The 16,353-nt window shown below is 45.0% G+C and overlaps 1 protein-coding gene across 2 annotated transcripts in view; it reads right to left on the bottom strand.

Moving 5' to 3' along the window:
- Nucleotides 1-15,534, bottom strand: part of LOC136614437 (leucine-rich colipase-like protein 1) — a 167,757-nt gene extending 152,223 nt beyond the window's left edge. For both annotated transcript variants that reach the window (XM_066594113.1, XM_066594112.1), the window contains exons 1-2: nucleotides 15,396-15,534; nucleotides 6,128-6,250 (exon numbers count right to left, since the gene is read on the bottom strand). In XM_066594113.1, the coding sequence (XP_066450210.1) occupies nucleotides 6,128-6,250; nucleotides 15,396-15,476 (204 nt within the window). In that variant the 5' untranslated portion in view covers nucleotides 15,477-15,534. The remainder of the gene's footprint in view (nucleotides 1-6,127; nucleotides 6,251-15,395) is intronic.
- Between the last annotated feature and the right edge of the window lie 819 nt (nucleotides 15,535-16,353).

The following is a 16,353-nucleotide window of genomic DNA, read 5'->3' on the forward strand; positions in this document are numbered from 1 at the left end:
CGTCTTTTTTCATCTGCGACAGCCTTAGTGGAGAACAATACCACCTTGTCAAGAGTTTCTGGTATTGTTCCCAGTGAGAAGCGCAGGAGGTGGACCTATGGGCCCATGCCAAGGCCTCGCACCATGTCCTGGGGGAACATTTTTTGTTTAGATCTTTTTCCCAGTTTAGAAAGTTAACCGTTTTTTTGAAATATTGGATGCCAGACAAGTTGGTATAGGTTGATTTTGTGAGTTTTTTCCGTGAGGCCAGGCTTCCGTCTAGTAGGTCGCTTAGTAGGCATGGAAGTGTAACGCTGAGAGTCTTACTTACTTTCAGAAAGTTACAGATCCGTAAATACGTATAGTATTCTGACTGTGGAATTGCATATTTTGCTTGTATCTGGGAGAAAGGCAAGATGGAGTCTCCACTATATAGGTCGGAGACTTTCATAGTTGCTCTGTGTGGCCAGTTACTCAGGGATAATTCAGATATTAAATATTTTAGGCTAAGAAATGGGAGCGGAATTTTTATTGAGTTAGTTAGGTCCGAGTTTGGTTTAGCTTGTAATGCCCTCCACCCCTGCGCCGTAGCCTGGACCGTCGGGGAACGTTGAGTGTCCCTTTGGGTCTGAACAATTGACGCTAGTAGATATGTTCTCCATTCAGTTATTCCCGTTAATAGGGACTCCATCTGGGCCCATGCTTTGTCCGTTTCCGCTCTGCACCAGTGTCTGCTTTGGTCTATCAGAAATGCTTTATGATAATTGCGGAGGTTGGGAAGACCCATGCCTCTGAATTTTAGTGGTCTATTTAGGATGGAGAATGCCACTCTGGGTTTGGCTCCTCTCCAGATGAATTTGTTCATCTGTTGGTGGAGAGTTTTAAAAGTAGATTCGGGAATAACCACAGGGAGAGTCCTAAAGAGATATAATATGCGGGGAAAAATAAGCATTTTGTATAAGATCACTCTGCCCATCCAGCTGGGTTCGAATTTGGCTAAACGGTCTAGTTCTTTTTGTATCGTAGTCTCCAGCCGTGAGAAGTTGGAAGTCGGAAGTTCTTCAATTGAGGGGATCAGTATCATTCCCAAGTAAGGTAGGGACGAAGGGCACCACTGAAATGGGAACGCCGATTTTCGGTATCTCTCTTCTGTTTTAGTTAAGTGAATCCCCATCATTTGTGATTTTGTGGGATTCATTTTATAGTAGGAGACAGCTCCAAACTGTAATAGTGAGGAGGTCGCTTGAGGAAGAGAGGTTCCGGGGTTAGTCAAGGTTAGAATTACGTCATCAGCAAATAGGTTTATTTTGTGCTCTTTTAAGCCTATAGGGATACCTTGAATGAGTGGGTTGGATCTTATCATCTCCGCTAATGGTTCCATCATCAATGAGAAGATTAGGGGCGATAGCGGGCAACCTTGGCGCGTGCCGTTGGTTATTTGGAACGGTTTGGATAAAATGCCGTTTGTTAGAACAGATGCCGACGGAGTAGTGTAGAGCACCGTTATAGCTGAGAGAATCGGACCCGAAAGCCCAAACCTTTCCAGTGTTCGCTGCATGAATCTCCAGTGCACCCTATCGAACGCCTTCTCTGCATCCAAGGCAAGGAGCAGAGAAGGCGTTCGTGCAGCGTCCGCGCTAGCTATCAGGTTTATTAGTCGTCTTGTTCCATCTGGGGCCTGACGTCCTCTTGTGAAGCCTACTTGGTCATTTTTAATTAGTTGGGGTAAGATTGGGAATAGTCGGTTTGCTATGATTTTTGCATATAACTTAATGTCTGAGTTAAGAAGGGATATGGGTCGGAAGTTGCTTGGGATATCAGGGGTCTTGCCTTCCTTGGGTATAGTGACTATAGTTGCTTTTAGGTTTTCTGGGGGTGCGTTACCTGTTGTCATAATATAATTGAAAAAGTTGCATACATGAGGGAGCAAAGTTGGTGCAAATAATTTAAGGTATTCGTTTGCGAAGCCATTTGGGCCGGGGGATTTGCCTGTTTTAAGTGATCTGATGGCTTGTTCTACCTCTTGCGTTGTGATAGGAAGGCATAGTTTTTGGTTTTGTGTCTGTGATAGGCGTAGTAAAGATAAGGTTGATAAGAATGCATTAATTGTCTCTTCGTCGGGTTGTAGGGTGTCTTTGTCTTGTTTTAAGTTGTAAAGAGAGTTGTAATATTTACTAAATTCTTCGGCGATTTCTTGTGGAGCATGAATTTTGTGTTTTGAGGTCTGCGAGATTAGATAGGGGATCTTAGCATTTGCTTTTTCCGCTTTAACTCTATTAGCCATTAATTTGCTCGCTTTATTGTGTGAGTAGTAATGTAGCATTTTAAGTCTTTTTAGATACTACTCATGGTCTATTGCAAGATGCGCTTGTAATTCAGTTCTTGCTTTTTTCAATAGTAATAAATTCGCTAAGGAGGCATCTGCTTTGTGAGCTGCGGCTAAAGTCGCGATTTTAGATAGGAGGCTTGTGAGAGTTGCATTGCGTTGTTTTTTGTGGTTTGCTGTTTGCTGAATAAGAATACCTCTTATGAATGCCTTATATGCATTCCATAGTGTAGCAGGGTTAATGGATGGGAGAGAATTAAAGACAAAGTATTCTTTAAGCATTTTTTCTGTATTAACGATATTGTCTTTTAGGGACATTACATGCGTGTTATTCCTCCAAGTAAAGGTGTTCGGATGCGAATGGGTAAGCTGGATGGACAGAGTGATCGGGGCATGGTCCGACCAAGTGATATCCCCTATTTCACATTTGACTATCATTGGTAGAAGCCATGTAGTCGATAAAAACATGTCGATACGGGAGTAAGTGTTGTGTCTATGCAAGTAAAATGTGTAGTCTCTTTCGGAGGCATGTTTACATCGCCACACATCATACAAGTCTTCCTTTTGGAGCCACTCATATAAGTGGGGTGAGGTCTGCTACTTTTCGATGTGGAATCTAGTTCTGATTTTTGGATGTTATTAAAGTCCCCACAGATTATAAGATTCCCCTCTACCAGGTGGGAAATTTTTTTGAGGACACCATTTAAAAAGGCACGTTGTCCGGTGTTGGGTGCGTAAACATTTACTATGGTAAATGTTGTATTGTTAATTTTACATGTCAAGGCAACAAATCTCCCTTTATCATCCTGCAGCTCCCGTATTAACTGGAAGGCAATCGTTTTTTTTTATTGCTATGAAGACTCCCGCTTTTTTCTTAGGGCCATTAGCGTAGAAAATTTGGGAGAACTCTTTGTTTGAGAGTCTATTGGTGTCTGATCTCTGCAAGTGTGATTCCTGTATGCAGATTATGTCCGCTTTGGACCTTTTAGTTTCCCTCCACAGGAGAGATCTCTTGTAAGGGCTATTCAGTCCTTTTACATTAAGAGACAATAACTTCAAAGCCATTTAATCTATGGTAGGGATGCGTTGGCATTGCTATGAATCGATAGTGTAGACGCCGAAAATGCAATTTAGTATAATATAAATTTACACTGTGAGATACCTTTGAAAAAACATAAAACATTTGAAATAAACTTAGAAAGGTACATACAATTGTGCAGTGAGTCATACTGCGCAAACTTGGGGGAAAGTTTACGAGAAACGTGTGGCAAACCTGTGGTTGTCAGATGGGAATCAGCGTGAGAGTCTCTTTAGCTTGCATCCTTCCACTCTTGTGGGATCTTGGGAGAGGGTTTATTCTCTTGAGTCTTGCTTTGGTCCGGACGTGTTGGGCAAGGCAAATTCCATTTCCGTAAAAGCTCCATACCTTCCTCGGGCTTGACAATTACGTAAGTTTTCCCGCTGTTTGTAATGATAATTTTTGTTGGAAAGCCCCATTTATATCTTATGTCATGGTTTCGTAAGGTGGCTGTTACAGGGGCAAGCTTCTTCCTGGCTATTATTGTGGCTTGGGAAAGGTCAGCGAAGAGTGTGATATTCTGAAAGGGTGCTGGTAAAGCCGGCAGTTGTCTTGAGGCTCGCATTAATTGATCTTTAATGTGGAAGAAGTGGATTCGAGCAATTGTGTCTCGTGGATAGGAAGTCGGAATGTTCTGAGCTCTTGGAAGTCTGTGTGCTCGATCGATAGTGAGGTCTATAGGAGAGCATTGCGGGATAACCGCTCGCATCAGGCCCTGGAGAAGCTCAGCAGGCGGGATCGATTTGGAAATTCCTCTAAACTTGATGTTGTTTCGGCGATTTCTATCTTCGATATCTTCCAATTTATTTCGCGAGGTTTCAACTTCGTCTTCCAAATTGTTATGTGAGTCCACCAGTGAATTATGGGCTGATGCGAATTCTTCCATTTTACGCTCTGTATGGTCTACTCGACCTCCCAGTTCCTCCACTGACGCATTTATGCCAGCTAGGCTTTTGGCGATATCTTTTTGTATTGAGGTCTGTAATGCCAGCATAGCCTCTTTCATAAACAGCTCAGAGGTTGCCTGGTTGATAGCTGGAATATCTTGTAGGTATCTTGTAGGGTCATTTCTTGCGAGAGGTCAGGGTTGGAAGAGTAGCGGGCTCTTTGTTTTAATGGGCTGGAAGAGTTTGAATTATTATTCTTTGCTGTTGCTGAGTTAGACGGTGGGCGCTGTGGTCCCCTTTTGCTGTTTATCCCCATATGAGTGGGGAGAGATACGTCGGTGGGGTTTATGCAAGCCCAGCTCGGAGGAGGGTTGTTGGTCGTGACTGGCGGGTCGTTCGGAACACTCTCAGAGTGTGTTGCTTTAGTGAGGTCATGTGTATCTGTGAGGGTATAGTCGTTTCGTGCTGTTGTTTGGTCTTCCAGAAATGTGCATACTTTTTGAGGAATATCGCATGATTTAATTTCTATATTGGGTTCTGCATTGTTAAAAGCTTTTATTGCCTGTTTGCCACAGTAACTTGTGTTTTTTTCTGGATGTACAGATTGAGGCTTATTGCAGAGAGCTTTTTCAGGGGTTAATTGTGCACTCCTATAAGGCTTCAGTGTAGAGGCAGAGTGCTTATAAGAGTCTCTGTTTTTAACTGTGTGTTGGTGTCCAGGACCTATAATAGCCTCTTGATGGGCTTTCTTGTTGTTTGGGGTAGCCTGTTCCCCTTCTGGTAGAGTTACAGTAAACCCGGAGAGTGACAGGGTCGGGGATTCTGTGTTACTGTCAGGGCGGGCAGGAGAACTTCCCGAGCCGCGGCTGCTTTGCTACTGATCGCCGCGCGGGGGGGGGGGGGGGGGCTCCGTGGGGGGTCCCCGAGGAGAGCTGTGTGCAGCAGGGGAATCTCTGCTGTTATTTTTCAACCGGGCTTTATTGGGGCTGGCCGGGGATGCAGCGGGAGAGATAGCGGAGGTGCTAGCTGAGTCGGCTGCAGGAGTATCCTCCGAGCTCCGGCGTACGCGGCTGCCTGACAAATCGCCGGCATCTGCTGTCAGCGGAGGGTCTCCGGATAAAGCAGAGAGCAAATTTATCCTACCTTGAGGAGATTTAGGGAGGCTTCTGCTTCCACAGCGGCATGTGTCCTCTCTGGCAGGGTTAAGTGTGGCTTTCACCTGCTCCTCCTCTCTCCTGGAGCGCGGGAATCCTTGAGCACCATTTTCTGTTTCTTCACCGCGGCTCCGTGTGGCATAAAAGTCTGTGAGTCTCTTAGGAGGCAGGTTTTTCTCTCTCTTGGGCATATTGCCGGTGTTGAGGAAGGTTTCCAATGATGAGTGGGGTTGTTTTTGGCTTGTTTCCCCGTCGCTTGTGAGTCGCTGGGTAGGTTATAAGGAGAGCTGTATTAGGATGCGTCCATCCAGGTCTCCTTCCAGGCCACGCCCCCACACTGGTGTTTTTCATTGCGTATAATACGTGCGTAAAAAAGACGCAGTATGATCTATTTTAGAGTGGATTCAGATGATCGCGGTTTTGTCCCCTTTTACTGCCGTGATAATCACAGCCATATAACAGGAAAAAAAACCACTGATCTTGATGGGATTTCAGTGGTTTTTATTTTCATCACTTCTTTTCCCGGCCGTAATTTGTACTTTTGGGAGAAGATAGGGCTGCCCTATCTTACCTGCACGTAGTGAATACTATATACACAGCGATACTCCGGCTCACACATTTTACGCATACGTCCGTGGAAATGAGCCCCTAAACTGAGTGCGGGGAGGAGAAACCAATACAACAGCGGCTTACAGGTACTCACCGGGCCGTAGCATCTCACACCTCCCATTGATTTTTGGACACATTTCCCAGAGCCCTTAGAGGAATCCCTGTGGCAACACCGGCTCTCACAATCATCGCTGTATATACACGGATCTCCATCGTTCTAGATGTAAAACACAGGGAATAAATGTTTAGTGAATTTGTTTATAAGGTTTTACATTTATGTCACAGGAAGGAGATAAAAATGATTCATACTTGTCACTCGGAATGTCCTTAAGGTTCCCAGAAGGAGGAGCGACCTCCCAGATTCCATGAAGAATCTACTGCATGTCACTGAAGTCTCTTTGAAGCCTTTTATAAGAGATTTCCCTGGATGTATGCAGCACCCTGGACTTCCTGCTGATCTTGTTGCCAAATGCCTGCCCTCCCTAGGAGATCAGCAGTGCCCCCTGTAGGTAGACCCCATGGAAAATACATTGTTCATCACGATGAATGAGGCAGAGCCTGACAGCGGAGTAGCTGGTGCTCATCCCAGAGGTGCAGTAGAAGTGTGCCTTTTTCATGTCATGCTTGGACATATATAAGTCAATAATTGAAGGCGGCAAGCTACTTTTTTCAGAAGGCTGTGTGCCCGCATTCCCTAGCGAGCAGCCCCAGCTGCAGTAAAAAAAACAAAAGAATAGATCACCTAAGAGGCGCTGTCCGGCTCTGCAGCACAACTCCTCTGAAGCTCCAGCAGACTTGCTTATAGTTTCCCCCTCTCCTCATGACGGCTGCTGTGCTTACACTCCCCTCAATGTTCCATTCCCCTCTACATTAAGGCTATGTCCACATGGGGTGGATTTGCTGGGGAACATCTGCAGCGGGTATTCCATAGCAGAAAATCCATACCAAAAAATGCACCATTTGGTAAGAAATTTGATGCAGATTTTAACATGGATTCTGATGTGGAATTCATTATTAGAGGTGGATTCTGTAGCGTATCCAGTGCTTTAATTGTCATTCTGTAGATTTAAATTCTGCACTGCATGGCAATCTCCGCACGGGTTTTGTGCATTTTTTTTCCCACTGCATGTGGACGAGATTGCGAGGATCTCACCTACTTTGCTGCTACTGTAGATGTTGCTTATTTCTTGTGTGGAGCGTTTACATGGGAAATCTGTGGATTCCCATGTGGATCTTTTTTCACTGGTGATTGCTTCCTGTGACTGTCGGGGAAGCGCTCATTAGACATGATACCACCAGCATCATTAGCCACATGGCCACGAAGTCCACTAGACTGTACAAAGATATGTAAATGCAATATACTGAGCCGCCTGCATTATTTGCCCTCTCTGCTGCCATCTACCACTCATCCATCAAAACATGTTTCATAGTAACATAGTATGTAAGGCTGAATGAAGACAATGTCCATGTAGTCCAGCCTGTCTATCCTCCTGTGTTGATCCAGGGGAAGGCAAAAAACCCCAAGGACAGAAATCAATTAGCCCTTTAGGGGAAAAAAATCCTTCCCGACTCCCTATTGGCAATCAGACTGTTCCCTGGATCAACCCCTAACAGTTCTTACCTTCCTATATACCCGGATTGATAATTAACCTAAGATTTATATCCTATAATGTCCTTCTTCTCCAGAAATACATCAGGTCCCCTTTTAAACTCCTCTATGGATTTTGCCATCACCACTTCCTCCGGTAGAAAGTTCCACAGTCTAACTGCTCTTACAGTAAAGAATCCCCTTCTATGTTGGTGATGAAACCTACTTTCCTCTAATCGTAGCAGATGTCCTCTTGTTACCGTCGTGGTCCTGGGTGTAAACAGATCTTGGGAGAGATCCTTGTATTGTCCCCTCATGTACTTATACATGGTTATTTGGTAGCCTCTTAACCTTCTTTTTTCTAGAGTAAATAGTCCCAGTTTGGATAGCCTCTCTGGGTATTCCAGTCCTGTCATTCCATGTATTAGTTTAGTTGCCCTTCTTTGAATCCCCTCAAGCACTGGGACATCTTTCCTAAGCACCGGTGACCAGAACTGTATGCAGTATTCCATGTGAGGCCTGACAAGTGCCTTATATAATGGAAGGATAATGTTCTCATCCTTCGCCCCTATACCTCTTTTAATGCACCCCAATACTTTATTTGCCTTTGCAGCAGCTGACTGGCATTGGTTACTCCAGTTTAGTCTATTATCCACTAAAACCCCCAGATCCTTTTCCATATCACTTTTCCCTAGTGGTACCCCATTAAGTGAATATTGGTGTCATCCGTTTCTCCTGCCCATGTGCATAACCTTACATTTATCAACATTGAACTTCATTTGCCATTTTTCTGCCCAAGCCCCCAGCTTATCCATGTCCGTTTGTAGCCACACATTGTCCTCCGTTGCATTAATTATATTGTATAATTTTGTGTCATCTGCAAATATTGATATTTTGCTGTGCAGCCCCTCTATCAGGTCATTGATAAATATGTTGAACAGAGTGGGGCCTAATACTGAACCCTGTGGCACCCCACTAGCGACTGTGGTCCAATCAGAGTACAAACCATTTATTACCACCCTCTGCTTTCTATCATTGAGCCAATTTTTTACCCACTTACACACGTTTTCGCCCAGTCCGAGCTGCCTCATTTTGTATATTAGCCTATTGTGTGGCACGGTGTCAAAGGCTTTAGAGAAGTCCAGATATACGAGATCAATAGATTCTCCCTGGTCCAGCTTAAAGCTTACTTCATCGTAGAAACTGATCAGATTTGTCTGACATGAGCGACCCTTCATGAATCCATGCTGGTGAGGAGTTATTCCCTTATTCTCCTTGAGGTACTCATCGATGGCGTCTCTCAGAATCCCCTCAAAATTTTTTCCTGTTACTGAAGTGAGACTTACTGGCCTGTAGTTACCAGGCTCACTTTTGCTCCCTTTTTTGTAAATTGGAACCACGTTGGCAATGCGCCAATCCACTGGTACTACACCGGTCTTGATAGTGTCTAGAAATATTAAGTATAGTGGCCTAGCTATCTCGTCACCTAGTTCCCTTAGTATCCTTGGGTGTAATCCATCTGGGCCCGGCGATTTATCAATTTTAGTTTTCTTTAGTCACTTCCGCACCTCCTCCTGCGTTAGGTATGAGATACTTTGTGAGGGGTTCCTTTTATTCCCCTGCATCTCGTGTGGCATTTCCTTTTCGTTTGTGAATACACTTGAGAAGAAACTGTTTAGTAGATTTGCTTTCCCTTCGTCATCATCAATGATTTCTCCTGCATTATTTTTTAAAGGGCCAGCGCTCTCCCTGCAAATCCTTTTGCTGTTAATATAGTTAAAAAATAGCTTCGGGTTGTTTTTGCTCTCTTTGGCGATCCGTCTTTCTGCTTCCTCCTTGGCAGTTTTGATCTTATCTTTGCATATTTTTTTTTCCCCTGTATGATTTTAGCGCTTCTTCGCTGCTTTCTTGCTTTAGTAGTTTGAATGCTTTCTTTTTTTTGTTTATTGCCCCTCTTACCGTCTTGTCGAGCCACATTGGTTTCCTTTTAGTTGAGTTTCTTTTATTTTTAAAGGGAATGAACTGCTCACATGAGGTGATTAGGATCCTTTTAAACTTTTCCCATTTGTCCTCCGTACCGTTATTTTTGAGGATGTTGTCCCAATTAATGTTACCGATAGTAGTTCTACGCTGATCAAATTTTGCTTTACTAAAGTTTAGTTTCTTTGTTGCTCCCTGATAAGGCTTCCTATTGATTGACAGCTGAAAATTGATTATATTGTAGTCACTGTTCCCCAAGTGCCCCTCAACCTGCACCACCTTTATAAGTTCTGGTTTGTTGGTTAGTACTAGGTCCAGAATGGCCCTCCCTCTTGTTGGTTCCTGCACAAGTTGGTTCAGGTAATTGTCTTTAATTACTCTCAAGAACTTATCACCCCTGTAAGATTTGCAGGTTTCCTTCTCCCATGTTATATCTGGATGATTAAAGTCCCCCATGATAATTACTTTGTTGCGCTTTGATACCTCTTTTATCTGCCTTAGTAGTAAGTTTTCAGTTTCTTCTGTTGCTTTTGGTGGTTCATAGAAGACCCCTATCAGGATTTTGTTATTTTTTCCTCCCTGTATTTCTACCCACAGAGATTCCACCTGTTCGTCTCCTACCCCTATATCCTCCCGTAGCCTCGGCTTCAAGTTCGGTTTGACGTACAGACATACCCCTCCCCTTTCTGGTTCCTTCGGTCCCTTCTAAAGAGATTTACCCCTGCAAATTCACCGCCCAATCGCACTTATCATCAAGCCATGTTTTCGTAATTCCGACTATATCATAATTTTCATCAGTCATTCTCGCTTCAAGCTCACCCACTTTACCAATCAGACTTTGTGCATTCGTGGTCATACAATTTATATCATTTTTTTTTTGTTTTTTAAATTTGTTTTGTTGCTATTCGTACTATTGGCTGATCTATCAGTTCTAACTGTACTAACCCCACCCCCTGCTCGACCCCCATTCCCTTTGCTTGGACCCGGATCGCTAGTTACACTGGCTACCCCACTATTTCTCATTTTACCCTCCCCCCCAGTCCCTAGTTTAAACACTCCTCCAGCCTTCTAGCCATCTTATCCCCCAGCACAGCTGCACCCTCCCCATTAAGATGCAGCCCGTCCCTACGGTAGAGCCTGTAGCCGACAGCAAAGTCAGCCCAGTTCTCCAGGAACCCAAATCCCTCCTTCTTACACCAACTCCGGAGCCACTTGTTTACCTCCCTAAGATCCTGCTGCCTTTCTAGTGTGGCTTTAGGTACAGGTAGTATTTCCGAGAAAACTAGCCTGGAGGTCCTCGCCCTGAGCTTGGCCCCATAAGTCCCTGAAATCATTTTTGAGGGACTCTAACTTGTTCATTGGTGCCAACGTGCACCATGACCGCTGGATCCTCACCAGCCCCTCCCAGTAATCTGTCAATCCGATCCGCAATGTGTCGAACTCGAGCGCCAGGAAGACAACACACCGTTCGACGATCCCGGTCTTTATGGCAGATTGCCCTCTCTGTCCCCCTAATAATTGAGTCCCCCACCACTAGAACCTGTCTAGCCTGCCCTGCACTCCCCGTCCCCGTCTCACCGGAGCAGTCATCTCCCTGGCGTTCAGAGGGCATGTCATGCTGCAGTGGTGCTGGCTCTGTAATGGCATCCCCCTCATCTGCCAACGTTGCAGACATGTTGGGTTGTGCCAGTTCAGGACCAGCCTCCCTGGATCTATTCCCTCTATGCCTCCTTCTATCTGACACCCAGCTGACTGCCTGCTCCCCCTGCTCTTCCGTACTACCATCCGCCCCCGCCTCTACCCCAGCAAGTGTCTGCTCAGTGAGCAGCAAACTCCTTTCCATGTTGTCAATGGCTCTCAGTGTTGCCAGTTGCTCATTTAGATCCAGAATTTGGCTTCTGAATGTGCGACGTGCACGCATCTTGCGCAACAGTATGCACCCTCGATCGGCTGATCAAGGACTGCATACATTGCACAAGTAGCACACTGGATGACATTGGCAGACATGGAGCTCATCCTAATGGGGATCTACAATTTACTTGTGGAAGTAGTGAAGATAGACTCACACGCTGCCGCCTCCACTCAACCGCTCACACGCTGCTGCAACCGCTCACACGCTGCTGCAACTGCTCAACCGCTCACCCGCTGCTGCAACCGCACACCCGCTGCTGCAACCGCTCAGCCGCTGCTGCAACCGCTCACACGCTGCTGCCTCTGTACAACCACTCACACGCTGCCACTCTCACGCAACCGCTGACAATTTTTTTTTTTTCTTTCCCCCCTCACAAACACTTAGACCCCCAGACACACACACACACAGAAGACACAACTAGGGCACACCAGATACACAGAAGACACACACTTAGCTCACAAACACACACAGAAGATACTTATCGGCTCCTCCACTCCTCCTGGTGACGTCACCCGCTCTCCCGGCGGCCGCTCACTCTGCACTCCTGTCTCAGCTGCTCTGCTGCTCCGTTCTGGTCCCCTCCGCTGCTGCTGCCGATGGACTGCTGGTGGCCTCTTGGCGCCGGCTACTGCGCTCCGGTCTTACTTTACTGCCCCTGCACCTGCTTTGCCGCCGGTATCAGCTGCTGAGCTGCTCCGATGTCCCATGGCATCATAATATTAAATGAATTGCAACAAAACAAAGTATAGGAATCTGCCCCATTTAGGGGGCTTCACACTGGTGATGAAATTGTGCGACATTTGTGCGTTGCAAAACATACAAATCTTGCACAAATATGAAACCCATTCTTTTGAATGTGTTCATTCATGTCTGTAATGTTTACATGCGTTGCGGTGCTATGCAGAAAACAAATCGCAGCATGTTCTTTCTCTTAGCGATATCGCCCATTGCTTTCAATGGGGCCGGCAGCTGTAGCTCCGGCTACATTGAAATCATTGGGAGGAGATTGTGGAATAGCCTTGTATTCCAGCGGGTCTGAATGAATCCCCCATAGAGAGAATGGAGAGGATGTGAAGCTACAAGGGATTTCCTAGAGATCATCCCACATTTGGAGAGATAGGGGTGGGACTAGAGGGCTCCCAGAGGGCATTCATGAGAGCAGGGGTGAGAGAGGGCTGGGCTAGATGGAGTTTTCATAGTGATTCCTTTCTAGCCAAGAGATGGGCAGGCATAAGGAATCTAGACCCACCCGCTCATCCCCACTATATCTCCAAACATGAGATCTGTAGAAGATCCTCTGCAGGTCAGCCTCCCTCTCTCTTGCTTTGGGGGATTCATTCAGCCCCGCAGGGATGCAATGCTGTTTGCATGCATCCATGGGTTTTGAAAGGTTTGTAAGAGCGATATTGGGACGTGAATAACAGCCCGATATTGCTCTCGCCAGTGTGCAGAAGGCCTTAGAAATGCTTCTCCAGCCTCTGTTGTGGTGTATATATAATATTTTTTTTTCGGCTTTTTGTAATAAATGTCCCCTATTGTTAACACAGAGAGAATCTAAATATAGAAGCCTGAACTATCTATATAACTGGTAATATACAATGTGTAAAATACAAAATCTGATATAAAGAATTTACTTTACCTTCAATTTAAGCTGGCTTCACACGAGCATGTTTTTGTGCGTACATAGGTGTTCACCTATGTACATGCAAAAACACGCATGTATGAAGGTCCATGCATTGCCTTCAATGGAGCTGCGGCTGCTGACGGCGGCTCCATTGAAGACAATGGCCTTCTAGCACCACTGAATTGTTTTTTAGGCACCCCTGAATTGTTTTTTAGGGAAGGGCTTTACATATCAGCCCTTCCCTGAGAAAAAGGCATTTTAGTGTAAATAAAAAAAAATTAAAAAAAATGCTTACCTGTCCGCGGCTGCCATGTCCCCTGCATGCGGCAGATGTTTTCTTCATCCCCGCGAGAAAAAAGAATTCCCTGCTGCACCTGTCACATCTGTGACAGATGCAGCAAATGAATTCTAAATCCCCGCGGGGAATAAATAATTCCGTACCGCAGCTGTCACAGATGACAGCTGTGGTGACGGAACTCAGTAATTGTTTTTCAGGGAAGAGCTTTAAGTATAAGCCCTTTCTTGAAAAACAAGGAAAAATGGTGTAAAAAATAATAAACACCACATACTCACCTTCCTTCAACTGACGGGGCTCCGCTGCATGCTTCCAGTGCTGTTACCAGCTCTGTAATGCAGTTCTTTCAGCAGGTGCAAATTTAAATTCCCTACCTGCTGAAAGAGCTGCTTGTGATTAGCTGAGATGCTCAGCCAATCACAGGCAGCCCTCGCCTGTCATTCATTCAGCGAGAGCTGCCTGTGATTGGCTGAGGTGCTGAGCCAATCACAGACGGCTGCTTCTGATTGATTGAGCACCTCAGCCAATCACATGCAGCTCTCACTGAATGAATGACAGGCGAGAGCTGCCTGTGATTGGCTGAGCACCTCAGCTAATCGCAAGCAGCTCTTTCAGCAGGCGGGGATTTTAAATCCCTGCCTGCTAAAAGAATTGCATTACAGAGCCGGGGACAGAGCTGGAAGGATGCAGCTAAGCACCGGCAGTTGAAGGAAGGTGAGTATGTGGCGATTATTATTTTTTACACCATTTTTCCTTGTTTTTCAGGGAAGGGCTTATACTTTTTTCCCTGAAAAACAATTACTGGGTGTCGGCAGCTGGATCCCCTACCTCAGCTGTCATCTGTGACAGCTGCAGTAGTGAATTCTTTATTCCACTGCGGGGGATGAAAAAAAAAACATCTGCTGCATGTGACAGATGTGTTCTTCATCCCCTCAGGGGATACAGCAGCGGCGGAGAGGTGAGTTTAGCTCTTCCCTAAAAAACAATTACGAGGTGCTGGCAGACCATTGCCTTCAATGGAACCGCCGACAGCAGCCGCAGCTCCATTGAAGACAATGCCTGCATTCCCTATTGTGCATGCATGTCCTATCTTTACAGGCACGCACCTGTAAAACACAGACATGTGAACACACCATAGGGAATGCATGTGTTGTAATAGGCGAGTGTTTCTGTGCTCAAATATGCACGCACAAAAGCACTCTTGTCTGAAGCCATCCTCAGACTGTGCGACCTCAAAGCAGAGTGATAGGCACACAAACAGCAAGATGGTCATAATCCTGTGTTGTGCCATTTCTGTGGCAATGAAAGCTATGGCCACGATTTGAACGTTTACAGCAAGCCTGCAGGCAGAGAAAGGGAGACTGGAGGATCCTGGGTGTAGATGGCAGGTAAATACCCGGAGCTTACTGTCCCACTCTGCATCCAGCCTGCTCTTCCAGTTAATAAAGTTTAAATATTCTTGGCTATCTCTATCATGGAAAACAGAAATATGCAATGCTTCATGACCACCTGAACTCATATCACATGTAATGACAGTATACCAGAAATGTATTTCTATTAAAAGCTACGTGTGCAGCTGATTTCAGGTCAAAATCCTCATTGAAGCCGATTTTGACTTTGTTTTGGATGCAGAATTTGTTGCAGATATTCAGCAGCTTTTTGCACCCCATGTAAAGACACCCGGGCAAACGGTGGTTTTTGATGCAGATTTTGGTGTAGGTCTGTATCGAAAACATGCTATGGTGCCGGACCCAGTGAGAACAATTGGAGAAGATTGTGAAACAGCCTTGCATTCTGCAGCCTCTGTCACGGTGTATATATAATATTTTTGCTCGGCTTTTTGTAATAAATGTCCCCAATTGTTAACACAGAGAGAATCTAAATATAGAAGCCTGAACTATCTATATAATTGCAAATATACAATGTGTAAAATACAAAATCTGATATAAAGAATTTACTTTACCTTCAATCTAGACTGTGCGACCTCAAAGCAGAGCGATAGGGACACAAACAGCAAGATGGTCATAATCCGATGTTGTGCCATTTCTGCAGTGATGAAAGCTATGGCCACGACTTGAACGTTTACAGCAAGCTTGCAGGCAGAGAATGGGAGACTGGAGGATCCTGGGTGTAGATGGCAGGTAAATACTTCCCTCGCTGCATCAAACCTGCTCTTCCAGTTAGTAAAGTTTAAATATTCTTGGCTATCTCTATGATGGAAAACAGAAATATGTGATGCTTCATGACCACGTGAACTCATATCACATGTAATGACAGTATGAACTCATATCACATGTAATGACAGTATACCAGAAATGTATTTCCAATAAAAGTTATGTGCGCAGCTGATTTCAAGTCAAAATCCTCATTGAAGCCGATTTTGACTGTTTTGGATGCAGCAATGCTGCAGAATTTGTTGCAGATATTCAGCAGCATTTTGCGTCCCATGTAAAGACACCCGGGCAAACGGAGGTTTTTGATGCCTACTCCTCCTCCTAAAACAGCACGTCATGACGTTGAACTGCCAATTTTTCTGCGGCCCAAAAGGCTCTGCTTATAATTTTTTTTACAATTTTTCAAAGTTTCAAAAGTATTGATATTTTAACAGAAACCATTTTTTTCACAGGTTTGCCTCCAGGCTCTGTTACAAATTAAGTAACAGCGAGCTGTATCTTTAAAAATGTTTCTGGGTTTCACCTGCCCTCACGGTTGAGCAATTTTTCAGGGGTACACTTGTACCCTTGGTACACTAAATTTTCTAGCCATCGCCTATACTGTTATCTAACTAATTTTTCCAGCCTTCGCCTACACTCATGGTACACCAGTGTTACAGGGGTCTGCCTATACTCTTGCTACAGAAATGTTACTGGGGTCTGCCTATACTTCTGCTACAAAAATGTTACAGAGGTCTGCCTATATTT

Source organism: Eleutherodactylus coqui, chromosome 1 (genome assembly GCF_035609145.1).
Source record: "Eleutherodactylus coqui strain aEleCoq1 chromosome 1, aEleCoq1.hap1, whole genome shotgun sequence".
Classification (NCBI taxonomy): Eukaryota; Metazoa; Chordata; class Amphibia; order Anura; family Eleutherodactylidae; genus Eleutherodactylus; species Eleutherodactylus coqui.